The 13,875-nt window shown below is 47.5% G+C and overlaps 1 protein-coding gene across 1 annotated transcript in view; it reads left to right on the forward strand.

Annotated features, from left to right (window-relative positions):
* Positions 1-13,875, forward strand: part of LOC102453236 (aldehyde oxidase 3) — a 105,508-nt gene that overhangs the window by 17,630 nt on the left and 74,003 nt on the right. Inside the window, exons 8-11 of the mRNA XM_006117936.5 lie at positions 3,444-3,524; positions 6,330-6,474; positions 11,802-11,894; positions 13,402-13,553. Coding sequence (XP_006117998.3) covers positions 3,444-3,524; positions 6,330-6,474; positions 11,802-11,894; positions 13,402-13,553 — 471 coding nt within the window. The remainder of the gene's footprint in view (positions 1-3,443; positions 3,525-6,329; positions 6,475-11,801; positions 11,895-13,401; positions 13,554-13,875) is intronic.

A 13,875-nucleotide genomic window follows, 5' to 3' on the forward strand; every position in this document is an offset into this window, starting at 1 on the left:
TCCATTTTTAGCAGGCAGCTGCTGCTGCTGCTCAAAGAGAAAGCCCCTCTCCCAGTCCATCAGCTGAGCTCCCTGCAGGGGAGCTCTGAGCCTTTGGGCGGGGCCCATTAAACTGCTGCGCAGCTGTGCTGCCACACAATTTACAGAGAATCTTGCACCCCAGCCCCTCCCTCAGTTCCTTCCAGAAGCCAGTGCTAATGCTTGGAACAGGGTGCTCCAGCCTGAGCTGTATTAGCATGTCCCTTAATCCTATTGTGTTGTAGACAGTTATCTCCTCAATGAAGTGCCTGTAAATAGCTCTGTGACCTTTTTTATTCTTCTTAGACACTTTGCTTGGGGGATAGGGCATATCCTGCTGCTTGGCTTCAAAGCCTGCACTGTGTGCTGCAGGCCTATGCCATTCAGAAATCCAGATGCTGACTGCCTTTGTTGCCTTGGGGAAGGACACATTTTGGAGAAGTGTCGCATCTGCAGATCCTTCCGGCCCCTAATTATTAAAGAAAGGGGAATTCAGCTCTGGGCATTGCTAATGGAGTCTGTGCTAGCTCCGCAAGATCAGCAGTCAGACTCGTCACTGAGCAACGGTGCATAAGTGTGCAGTGTGCCCCCCGTGTCAATGGCACGTTCACTGCAACCAGCCCCAGCAAACCACCAAAGAAAGTTGGGCAGAGACAAGTCCCCTTGTAAGGATAAGGGGAAGAAGGGTGGCCAGTCAACCAATAGGCAGCAGGAAAAGCCTCTGGCAGTACCAAGCTTTCACTGTCCCTAGTACTGAAGATCAGTTTTCCCTCCACCCATGACGTACAGGCCATGCTGGTACCACCACCCCCAACACCACCTGAAACTTGGTATAGAGGGAAACCACAGTTTGGCCCTCAGTCACTGAGTACTATCAAATCCCACTCTCCTTTCTCTGAGAGGGTAGCATCTCGTAGCTGTGAGAAAGAGACATGAGCAGGACACTAGGTCTTCCATATCTCCAGAGTCGATGCACCGACCTAAAGAGGTCCAGCAGCACTGCAGGGAGAATCAATCCCCTTACTTGCCACATCCACCTAGGGACGTTTTTCCGCGTCTTAACTCCTCCTTTTGGGCCTTTCTCCAGAGGCATAGAACTTCATTCAGGACCTGCTCTTGACACTGGTGCCCTTTTGCAAAGCAGACCGATAATAAACTGCATGGGCTTAAGGAGCCCCACACTACATGGTTTTTTGAGTGAGCGCAACAGCTGCGAATCAGCCCGTCTGAAGCATCCCTTCAGAAGATCCTGGATTACTTGCACCACCTGAAACAGCAGTGGCTAGCCCTAGCCACAATCAGAGTCCACTGAGTGGCCATTTCTGCATTTTATGTGCCCTTGCGAGGCCCTTCTGTTTTCGCACACGACATAACATCCTGGTTCCTGAAGGGCCAGGAACTGCTCTTCCCTTAGACTCAGAATCTTCTCCCATTGTGGGACTTGAACCTGGTCTCGGCATGGCTCATGGGACCACCGTTCTAGCCTCTTGGCACGTGCCCCCTCTCATTACTCTCTTTCAAGGTGGACTGTCTAATCCTAATCGTGATTACGTCAGCTTGATTCCTAGCCAACAGCTTTCTCAAGCAGACCTCCCTACCCACAAGGGCCACTTTTCTCAGCAGCGTGTGGGGGGCAGGCAAGGAGTCTGCCTGAGGCTTCCCGCTGTATCCATGGGCCAGATCTGGTGGCTTCCTGAGCCGGATCTGGCCTATGGAGGGTATTTTGCTCAGGCCTGCTCTAAATCAAACTCTACAAAAATAAAATACTTCTCTAAACCAAACAATCCTCAGTGATGCAGCAGAGGGAAAGGGGGACGTTTAGATTTTACAGTGAGCAAATGCAAGGCTTTGGTGGTTCTGTGCACTGTTACTGCAGCTTTAAGATCTGGAAATTGGCAGTCAGGCCATGTAAGGTGTCTGGTTGCAGTTTATTACCAGGATCCTTTCATTCTCTTCCACCACCGGAGATACTTGAATTTCTATAATCATTTGGCTTTAATGAAGCTTGAATTCAAGAATAAAGTCTGGAGAGGCAGAGAGAAGCGGCCTGTTGTGGGGATGCAGTGCATCCAGAGCTTCACCCCACTGTAAGTTCCTTCCCACAAGCTCTCAAGATCCTTTTTCCCTGGAGGGTTGTAGTGCTGAAGCAAGGGGTTTTGCAGAGAAGGGATAACCTGAAGTGAGTACAATACAGCTGATTTCTATGTCACCCTCTTCTAATCTAGCCCCTGCTGAACTTGGCACAAGCACATAGCAACTACATTAGAAGAAAAATTACTCCAGGAAATTAAGAACCTGTAATTTTCAAACCTATCCTGAAAAAACAAAACAAAAGAATGATGTAACAAATGAGGGGAGGACATTGAACGTGACCAAAGCAGTTCTATTCAGACTTGTCAAACCCAACCCAGCCGTATAGATTCCAATAGCAAAAGTTCATTGTGGGTGCTGCATTGTGAACGCAAACCTCATGATATTGAGCCATGCTGCTTGTGAAGAACATAGCTCTGCTGTGCAATGACGATACCTCGTTCTTTTCAACAGGGACGCTCAAAGTGCTGTGAAAACTGTACTTTATTTAGAATAATAAAATCATAAGGCTAGAAGAGACTTCAGGAGGTCTTTGAGCCCAACACCCTGCCCAAACCAGGACTAACCTAGAATCTCCATACCTAGCTGGAATGATTTAGTTAGGGTTGGTTCTGCTTTGAGCAGGAGGCTGGATGTGATGACCTACTGAGGTCTCTTCAAACCCTATGATTCTATGAACCTCCACTAAATCATCCCAGCCAGGGCTTTCTCAAGTCAGGACTTAAAATTCTTGTAAGATAAGGATTCCACCACCTCCCTAGGTAACCTCAAGGGATGGAGATTCCACCACCTCCCTACATAACCCATTCCAGTGCTTCACCGCCATCCTGGTAAAATAGTTTTTCCTAATATCCAACCTAGACCTCCCCTCACTGTAACTTGAGACCATTGCTCCTCTTTCTGTCATCTATCACCATTGAGAACTGACTCTCTCCATCCTCTTTGGAACCCTCCTTCAGGTAGTTGAAGGCTGTTATCAAATCCCCCCTCACTCTTCTGTAGACTAAACAAGTCCAAATCCCTCAGCATCTCCTCGTAAGTCATGTGCTCCAGCCCCCTAATTATTTTCATTGCCCTCTGCTGAACTTTCTCCACAAAGAGTTGTGTTTAATTGTTGTTTAATTCTTATATTAAGAGTTTAACTGAAGAATGTGCTTGAATTATTTAATATGTTGTGAAGATGGCAGAAGAGGGCAGCTGTCATAGTTACAAAACTAAGTGGCATGTAACCACAGACACTGCTCTTTCCAGACTAGTGCAACATACTCTTGACACACCTTCTATTTTTTTTCTCCTTCAAGAAAATATTAAAATGAAGCTTTGTTTCATTTCAGACGTATTCTGATCTCTGCAATCCTGAAAAATTCCAACCTGTAGACCCAACCCAGGAGTTTATCTTTCCTCCTGAACTAATGGTAGGAACTGTTATTCTTTCCTGAATTGTCTCTGTTTGCATGCAAATGTTGTAAATGATGCACCATTTGGGTTTACAATCTAGATGTTAGCGTGTAGTCATGTACACAATCAACTGTTAAGCCTGGGTTTACCAGTTAGTCCTAATGGCTACCTCCCCCCCACCTTGCTGCCTCTATGTCGGAGGCAGGAACAGGGGAGGCAAGAACTGGGGCCTATGGGGGGCTAGCTGCCAGCCCACCTCACCCTCCACACTGCTGCCCCTCTGTCAGCCGAGAAGTGGCAGCAGTATGGGGCGAGGGGGGTCAGGCTGGAGCAGATATGCATCAGGAGCTAGCTCCCACAGGGAGTCGCTTGCCCTCCCCTTTGCTGCCTCTCACAGCAGCAGTAGCATAGGGAGGGGGGCAGGCAGGAGCTGGTGCTTGTAGGGACATAGCTTAAAAATCAGCTCCCCACGAGCACCAGCCACTGGCGCACTGCCCGGGGCCGCCCGGGGTGGGCCGAGCCTGGCCGTGCAGGGCCCCCCGGCCATAGGGGGAAGGGCACTAGTAGCCGGCGCTGCGGGGGTTAACACGGTTCCCGCCCCAGGCGGCCGCTGCAGGGTGGCCACTGGGAGCTGCTGCAGCCCGCGATCTGGGAGCCGGGTGCGCGGCGCCCCAGGCAGCTGCCCAGCTAGCCCATGCCTTAATCCGGCCCTGTCTCCAGGCAGCCGCTTGTTGTTACATCAGCTGCTGCCACCACTGCCAGAGTGTGAGGAAAAACCCAGTGGAGCCCCTCCCGGAGCGCTGTGTCTTGGAGCTGCTGCTTCTGCCCGGGGAGGGGCCACACAGTCTGGCTGGGCGCTTGGGTTCAGCAGGTGCGCTCCCTGCACTGCTCCTTTCTCTCCCCCCACCCCTCCCCATCCCACCGGAGCCGCTCGCTCTGCCACTCTCCTCTGTGAGCCGAGTTTGGCGGAGAATGTTGGGGCTTCCTTTACACCGCAGCCCCCCCTACATGCCCTCCGCGCAGGAAACCAGAACTGGTGCTGCAGCCTCGCAGCTGCACAGACACCCCACTGTGGGAGCAGTGGGGGCTGAGCTCCCTCCCCCTCCCCACCCCACTGAAGGAATAGCAGCGCAGTGATGCGTGAGGCTTTCCCCATTGCAAGGGCGTGAAGCCAGGTAAGCATCCCCCCTCATGCCCAGACGCCCATACCTCAATCCCCCTCACTCACTCTCCTCCCACAAGAAGATCCCACACCTTCAACATGCTCCAACACCCTCCTTTGCTCCTGCACCCTCCCTCCTGGTCAGACACTCCCTTCTAGCAAGACACCCTACCTCATCCTGCTCCTGCAGTCTCCCTCCTGGCCACACACGGCACCTCCCTTGCTCTTGCTCCCTCCACCTGGCCTGAAACCCTAGTCCCAGCCTGCTCCTGCACCCCACCTCCCACCCAGACCTCACAACCTCTCCCCCTTCTGCAGCCCATGTCCAGCCAAATCCTGCACTCCATCCCTATCCCACTCGCTGGCAGCCCTATCCCACACACTGAACTCCTCATTTTTGTCCCCACCCCAGAGCCTAAAGGGGCCCATAAAATGCACTAGCTCCAGAACCCCAGAAAAGTAAATTTGTCCTATGGGAAGCCCTGAACCTCAGTCCTCCCTGTCCTTTCCCCCCACCCCGTGGGGGCTGGAGTGTCAGAGGAGTGAGGTGTCTCAGTTGGGAGCCACACCAGTGATGGTTGGAGGTTTTGGGAGGAGGGTTTTTTTTTTTTTTTTTGCTTCTCACTTGTGTGGGCCCCAACTGAATTTTCTGTGTGTCAATGGCCCTGACCCAAAAAAGGTTGGCCACCGCTGTCATAAATAAAGAAAACATTACAACCTTTCATGTTGGACATCGTAAATTAGTATTTTACTTTATTTAAATAAAGTTAGATAAACTGGCTAGGTGTAGTTAACCCCTTAGTCCCCAGGCTGCTGGCTAACCCTCATAATCATGACGGGGCAATTAAAAAACCTTTCACATGTTGTCCAGATGACTTCAGATGACTAGCATCATTTTATGCTGCTTTTTATTCTTGTTAAACATGATGCATCAACACAGCTGAGACGGTGTGAGCTGGATTCTTTTCCTTTATTCATTTGAACAGAATTGTTTATTAATTTCCAACCAGTTACTCCTCAGCAACGTCGTTGGTGACAGTGAAGCAGCTATCTTATAACCAACAAGATAGTGAATCCCTCTGTCATAAACAGTTCCACCATTCCATTGTCCTTGATTCACATAATCAGGGTAACAACACTTTTATCCCCCCCTGCCTCAATAACAGAGAGACTGGGGATCCCACAGTGGCCAAAGTGACCATTTGGGCTGCTGTGAGCACATACTAGGCAGGGTGGGTGTGTCTATGCAAATTGGGTGTATCTATGCAAATGAGATCAGCCCCTGAAGTCTCTTTGCACCACTCGCCACAGTTCACCACCAGATGTCAGGGTAGAGCTTATCTTGACCCTGCTTACACGCAAAAGGCTTCTTGCACAAAAACTCTGCAGTATAGACTAAGCCTTAGATTCTGTTCTACCTAACTCATTGTGCTGCCACAGTCAAGTTACTTATCTTCTTTGAGCCTTGGTTTCCCTATCTGTAACATGGGGATAATTAAGTGTTCCATTGTAAAACTCAGTGGGAACCACAGATTAAAGATGCTATGAAAGTACAAGGTACTGTTATCAGTTATTTTAAAGTGTCCTCTTCTACTTTGAACTGGCTGACAGATACCTTTGTTAGCCATGGATTGCCTCACCTCTGTCATTTCCTCTACAGAGAATGGCTCAGGAAGAGCCAAAAAGAACTCTGGTTTTCCATGGGAAAAGAACAACATGGATTTCTCCTGCTAATCTCCAGGAACTCCTAGAGCTGAAGGCCATGTACCCCAAAGCACCTCTCGTTGTAGGGAACACCAGTGTGGGTATGGAGGGCCCGAGGGCCTCTCTCTTATTGTTTCTATGCAGTTGAAGTCTATAGAAGTTGCAAGTGCTCAGCACCCTTAAAAATTAGGCCTTTCATTTCTCAAACTAGGCATCCAAAGGTAGGTACCGAAAATTAGAGACTGAATATTCAGATGTGGGAAACTTACTCAAGTTCACATGGCACATCAGTGACACAACTGGGACTGGGACTATGCCCCTTCCATTGATTGCTGTGAGCTGGCATGCGAGGAGTAACAACCGTTGCCATAAATCAGAGTCTGCAGAATCATATGCACTATACTAGTGATAAAGAACATAGCACAAGGGAAGGCTGACAATAATACAGATAGAATTTTTCCTCAATAATACAGATAGATTTTATCTGTTTGTAATAATTTCAGGGAATATAGTCAATGGGGGAGGGATAGCTCAGTGGTTTGAGCATTGGCCTGCTAAACCCAGGGTTGTGAGCTCAATCCTTGTGGAGGCCATTTAGGGATTTGGGGCAAAAATTTGTCAGGGATGGTACTTGGTCCTGCTGTGAAGGCAGGGGGCTGGACTCAATGACCCTTCAAGGTCCCTTCCAGTTCTAGGAGATAGGCAATCTCCAGTAATTTAATTTAAGAGCAGCAGCTGTAGCAGAGATCAAGATAGGAAAAGTGATCCAGGGGAAACTTAAGGTGTGCTTAAGATAGAGTATTTTCAGTGTGTGTGTGTGTGTGTGTGTACAGATCAGAAGAGAGCATTTCAGAGGTGATACTGGGTTGGAATGTAGGGTCTGAACCCATTCCTTCCAAGGAGAAGCAGTATGAGCGGGTAGAATAAGAGCACATCTCAATAAAGGGCATTTCAGTGTGATACTGAGCTGTTATCTGTGAATTTGTTTACACTGTTAAAGCAAGGGCACTATTTATAGAAGGATGGAGGGCAGTAGGCACACCCCTCCTGAGTTTGAGGTCTGCTTAAAGCTGCATACCCTGACTCCAGAGGCAGTTCTCAAATGCAACAGAGTTTGAGCTGCTTGCTGCTTTGCCTTTGGGGCAGGGAGTTTGTTATAAAAAGAGGGAGGCAGGGGTGATTAAGAATAACAAACGGCTGGGCTTTCCAGCAATTGAAGGATGGTTAGATCATCATCAAAACATTGCTGGGTACTCCACTTAAAAGATAGGGGGAAGCGTACGAATGAGTGCTGTGATGCAGGGATCTGAATTTGGATGATTATGTTAAATTTACAAATGTTCTTGAAAATGGGTGAACAGGGACTTATCCAAAGCTGACCACAAAGAGCTACAAAGGGATTTCACAAAACTGGGTCATTAGGCAACACAAAGGCAGATGGAATTCAGTGTTGATAAGTGCAGATAAGGCACATGAAAAATATATTCCTAACTATACATACAAAATAGCTGTTACAACTCAAGAAAGAGATCTTAGAATCAGTGTGGATAGTTCCCTGAAAACATCTGTTCAATGTGCAGTGGCAATCTAAAAACTAAAAAGCTAACAGAATATTGGGTATCCTTAGGAAAGGAATAGATAACAAGACAAAATACCAGATTGCCTCAGCATAAAGTCATCTTGAATTCTGTGTGCAGATCTGGTCACCCCATCTAAAAAAGATATATTGGATTTGGAAAAGGTACAAAAAGGGCAACAGAAATTATTAGAGACAAGGATCAGATTCCATATGAGGAGAGATTAACAAGACTAGACCTTTTCAGCGTGGAAAAGAAATGACTAAAGGGCGGGGAAATATGTTAGATGTTTAGAAAATCATGACTGGTGTGGAAAAATAGAATAAGGAAATGCTATTTATTCCTTCACTAACATAACACAAGAAGCTCACCCAATTAGATTTCTAGGCAGCAGATTTAAAATAAACAAAATAAATTATTTTTTCACAATCAAGTTGTGGAACTCTTTGCCAGGAGATGGCGAAAAGGCGCAAACTCTAACAGGGTTCCAATAAGAACAAAATAAGTTCCAGGAGAATAGGTCCATCAATGGCTGCTAGCCAGCATGGGCAGGGATGGTGGCCCTCGCTTCTGTTTGCCAGAAGCTGGGAATGGGCGACAGGGGATGGATCGTGGTAATTGCCTCTTTTGTTTGTTCCATCTTTGAAGCACCTGGCATTGGCCACTGTTGGAAGACAGGGTACTACGATAGAAAGACATTTGGTGTGACCCAGTATGGCCAGTCTGATGTTCTTATATAGAGCTGAAATGTATCTGCCCCCTACTGTAACCCACTAGACCCAACTCTCCTTCCAGAGCTGAGATAGAGCCCAGGAGTACTGATCTCTCTCAACACAGAGGGTATGTCTACACTACCCTCCTAATTCGAACTAGCGGGGTAATGTAGGCATACCGCACTTGCAAATGAAGCCCGGGATTTGAATTTCCCGGGCTTCATTTGCATAAGCGGGGAGCCGCCATTTTTAAAACCCCGCTGGTTCGAACCCCGTGCAGCGCGGCTACATGGGGCTCGAACTAGGTAGTTCGAACTAGGCTTCCTATTCCGAACTACCGGTGGAACGAGGTGTACCGGTAGTTCGGAATAGGAAGCCTAGTCTGAACTACCTAGTTCTAGCCCCGTGTAGCCGCGCTGCACGGGGTTCGAACCAGCGGGGTTTTAAAAATGGCGGCTCCCCGCTTATGCAAATGAAGCCCGGGAAATTCAAATCCCGGGCTTCATTTGCAAGTGCGGTATGCCTACATTACCCTCCTCGTTCGAACTAGGAGGGTAGTGTAGACATACCCAGAGTTAGTAACAAAGTAAGAATATACATTAAAATGTTACAGCTAACCAGTGTCCCTTAAGTTTCAGAGGGGTAGCTGAGTTAGTCTGTAAATGGAAAAACTTTAAAAAACAACTAAAAATGCTACTAAATTATCCATTGTTTTTTAAGTTTTTCCAGCATCCCTTAAGTGACTTGACACAAGATGTCTGAATATGTTATGCTAGAGCTGAGTGGGTCTAATATTTCTCTAATTTTCTTTCTTGTACATAGGAATTAGATATAGGGCTCCTGTCAACAAACTGCTAACTTGTAATAGAATCATAGGGTTAGAAGAGACCTCAGGAGGTCAACAAGTCCAACCCAAAATGTAATAATCCTGATGTGGCCTCACCAGGTCCGAATAAAGGGGAATAATCACTTCTCTAAATCTGCTGGCAATGTTCCTATTAATGCAACCTAATATGCCATTAGTCTTCTTGGCTACAAGGGCACATTGTTGACTCATATCCAGCTTCTCATCCATTGTAATCCCAATGTATTTTATGCTGAACTGCTACTTAGCCAGTAAGTCCCTCACCTGTAACAGTGTTTGGGATTCTTCCATCCAACATGCAGGACTCTGCACTTGTCCTTGTTGAAACTCATCAGATTTCTTTTGGCCCAATCCTCTAATCTGTCTAGGTCACTCTAGTCCCTATGTCTGCCCTCCAACATATCTCCCTCTCCACCTAGCTAAGTGTCATCTTCAAACTTGCTGAGGGTGTAATCCATCCCCTTATCCAGGCCATTAATAAAGATGTTGAACAAAACCAGCCCCGGTACTAGCCCTTGGGAAACTCCATTCGATACCTACTGCCAACTAGACATCGAGCCGTTTGATCACAGCAGCCTTCAACTTCCTAAAGGAAGGTTCCAAAGAGGCTGGAGAGAGGCCGTTCTCAGTAGTGATGGATGGCAGATCGAGGAGCAATGATCTCAAGTTTCAGTGTGGGGGAGGCCTAGGTTGGATATTAGGAAAAGCTATTTCCCTAGGAGGGTGGTGAAGCGCTGGGCTGGGTTCCCTAGGGAGGTGGTGGAATCTCCATCCCTAGAGGTTTTTAAGTCCAATCTTGACAAAGCCCTGGCTGGGATGGTTTAGTTGGGATTGGTCCTGCTTTGCGTAGGGGTTTGGGCTCAATGACCTCCTGAGATCTCTTGCAGCCCTAGGATTCTAATATTCTATGATCACTACCCGCTGAGCCCAATGATCTGGCCAGCTTTCTGTCCACCTCACAGTCCATTTATCCAGTCCATGTTCCCTTAACTTCCTGGCAAGAATATTGTGGGAGACAATATCAAAAGCCTTGCTAAAATCAAGGTATATCATATCCACTGCCTTCTCCTTGTCCACAGGGCCAGTTACCTTGTCATAGAAGGCAATCAGATTGGTCAGGCCAGAAAAAGTAGAGTTTTCCAGTACCTTGGTAGCCCCTGGATAAAGATTATACATGGGGGGGGGGGGGCAGGGTTGATGGGGTTGGTTCCCCCCTTCCCCATTAGGTGCTTGGCTTGTACTGAGCATGCTGAGTAACACTGCTGAAGCTTCTGTCCTCAGTCCACCCCCTCATGCTTTCACTCTCTTTCCTACCCGCATTCCAGCATGCACAGTTCACCTCCCCCCCCCACCAAAATCTGAAATGGCGCCCCTGTGTTTTAGTGAAACTAAGTCCCCAAAATTTCAAGATCATTAATTTTCAGATCCCCACCCTGCTCATCAACAACAGACACTTTACTGTATTTTTATTTATTCCTATTGCACTTATAAAGGTAAGTACAGCATTTCACAAACAGCTAAAATGGCAGGTTATTGGGAGCTTGCAAAGTAGTTTAAATATCTGATCCAGTGCCTATCAAAGGCAAAGTCCATTGATTTCTGTGGCATCAGTCACACCCTAAATGGCAGGGCAGCGCATAGAGGATAAGAGAGGAGGAGGTAAGCATATTACGATAGATGTGGTATGCACAGTTTGTTAGCTCCTTTTTAAAAATATATTGGGTTGGAGGTCAGTGATGGTTGTCGCAAGCATAGGAAATAATGTGGAAATAGAGGTGCTGGTGGGAGAAGGATACACATGAGTTAGGCAGCTGAGTTGATGGAGGACAAGATGGAAGCAGGAAGTAATGGGGGATGAGGGAAAGGGTGGGGAGAGGGGTGTAATTCTGTAGGATTCTAAACCTGAGAGAAGAAATCTGACTATGATATGGAAGAAGACAGGAAATAAGTGCAGGGAACTGAGGAGCTTTGCAGAGCCCTGGGAGATACTTCTGCTAGTAGCATATTGACTAGACCGGAGGGATGCAGCATGAACAGCAGAGAATGCAGAGGGGAGCAGAGAAAGGAACGTGAAATGGGACAGGCAGCAGAATGGAGACTTTAGGATATCAGGAAAAAGCAACAGGATTTTGCGACTGGTTGGCTATAGGAAGAATACAGGGAGAGGAGTCAACTGTATCATTAAGATCACAAACCCTGGTGACAGGAAGAAAATCTAACACAACTGTTAGCTTCTGCTTTTCTTCAATTTCATTATAATTTTCTGTCTTCAGGACTTGAGATGAAACTTAATGGTGTTCACTATCCGGTTATCATCCATCCCACTAGGATCCCAGATCTGCACGTTGTGAGTAATACAAACCATGGTAAGTCATTGATTTGCCTACAGATCCTCAAGTTATGTGCAGGACAGTCAGCATATGAAGTACTAGGGATGTAATAGTGCAGTTTATTAACCAATTAACCGATAAGCAAAAGCTTATAGGTTAATGCTATAGACTACATGCATTCCCCTCTTCCCCTTGCCAGTACATTTTTTTTGCAGGCTGGCCAGCAGCCCGGCTCAGTCCTGGCTCACACCGAGACTACAACTTACCCCTGCTGTGGCTCTGCATTTAAAGTGTATTAGGAGCCAAGTGGGCAGGGTTCAGTTCCAGCTCATGCCAGGCCCAGGAGCTTAGCCCATCCCTTGAATAGGGGCTGCTGCTACCCTCCACTGCTGCCTCTGTATCATAGGCGGCAGCAGAGGGCGACAGGCAGCCAGTCCGTGAGGGGAGCTGGTTTTTAAACTGTCTCTCCTCGCAGACCAGCTCCCACCTGGCACCCCACGCTGCTGTGGAGTGACCAGGGCTCCCTGGGAATGGAGCCAGACTGCACTCTGCCTGCCAGCCCCACCCCTGGGACTACAGAATAATCGACTTACTGATAAGAATTCATGAGGTTAATTGACTATTCAATTAACCGATATTTAACATCCCTGTGAATCCCTCCCTCCTCATTGCCCGGGTCACAATGTTCAGTTCAGAGCAGCAAACATGGCCCGTGCAGCTGCTCTGAGCATGTACAGAGGCATGGAAAGCAGGGACCAAAGCTAAAGAACCTGCTGAGCTGCTGGTTAGGAGCTGCACCCCAGTCCCCTGCCCCAGACCCTGCACCCCATAACCTGCCCCAGGTCATAATCCCCTCCTTCACCCAAACTCCTTTCCAGATCCCACACTCCCTCCTGCACCTCAGTCCCTTACCCCAAGCTCCCTTCTGCACTCAACCTTCATCCCAGACCTGCACCTCCTCCATTAATATAATGGAAGTGAGCGATCCTTGACTACTTACCAAGTTCTTGGAGTGACCCCCCCATCAAAAATTATTTCCCACCCCTGATGTTGCTTAAAGAAAATTAGCCCGTAGGTTTGTGCGTATGAAATATACCTAATGAAATCTGACAATAGAAGCAATGTTTCCATGGTCAGGTTGAGCAGTTGTGATCAGTTAGGGTGTGTCTAGACTACTGAGTTTTGTCGACAAAACTATACCAGCGTCTACACTACCGCTGAGTTCTGTCGACATAACGTCAACAGAACTCAGCAGTTTTGTCGATGCTGGTAAACCTCATTTTACGAGGCATAACACCTTCTGTCAACAGAGTTCTGTCGACAGAAGGTGTTATTGCCTGTAGGGTTGCATCTAGACTACAGGGTTCTGTCGACAAAGCAACTTGCTTTGTCGACAGAAGTCAATGTATCTGGACGCTCTTTGTCGACAGAAGTTTTGTCGACAGATACTGTCGACAAAACTTCTGTCGACAAAACCCGGTAGTCTAGACGTACCCGTAAAGTGTGATGCTCCTATTTACTATGTAAAATAATTGGGTTTCAGGTCTAGTGATTGGTGCTGCCTGCTGTCTGGCCCAACTCAGAGATATCCTGATGAAAGTAGTCCTGGAGCTTCCAGAGGAGAAGACAAAGATTTTCCATGCTCTCTTGCAACAGCTGAAGACCCTAGCTGGAGAACAGATCAGGAGTTTGGCTGTATGTTTTCAATGATTACAGTAAACAGGCCAGCACAAAAAGTCTATAGCTATGATCTTCATGTACAAATCTGTTTTGAGGAGAGCTGGTTGGCTATGGGGTTTGAACGACATCTCCGAGCCTCCCCAAAGGTAACCAGTTCAAACACTAGCAATGACTGAAAGGCGTTCTCATCTGACAGCCTAAGTAAAATGAATTGGGGGTTTCTGTGATTACCAGTGGGCAGGTTTCCACATTGCTGAAATTGGCACTCTTATTATCAAAGAAGCCAAGGACTGAATACAGTATCAGGCTATCTACGTTCCTCCAGAATGGGGGAGAA

Source organism: Pelodiscus sinensis, chromosome 7, assembly GCF_052426305.1.
Source record: "Pelodiscus sinensis isolate ZL-2025 chromosome 7, ASM5242630v1, whole genome shotgun sequence".
In the NCBI taxonomy this organism is placed as follows: domain Eukaryota; kingdom Metazoa; phylum Chordata; order Testudines; family Trionychidae; genus Pelodiscus; species Pelodiscus sinensis.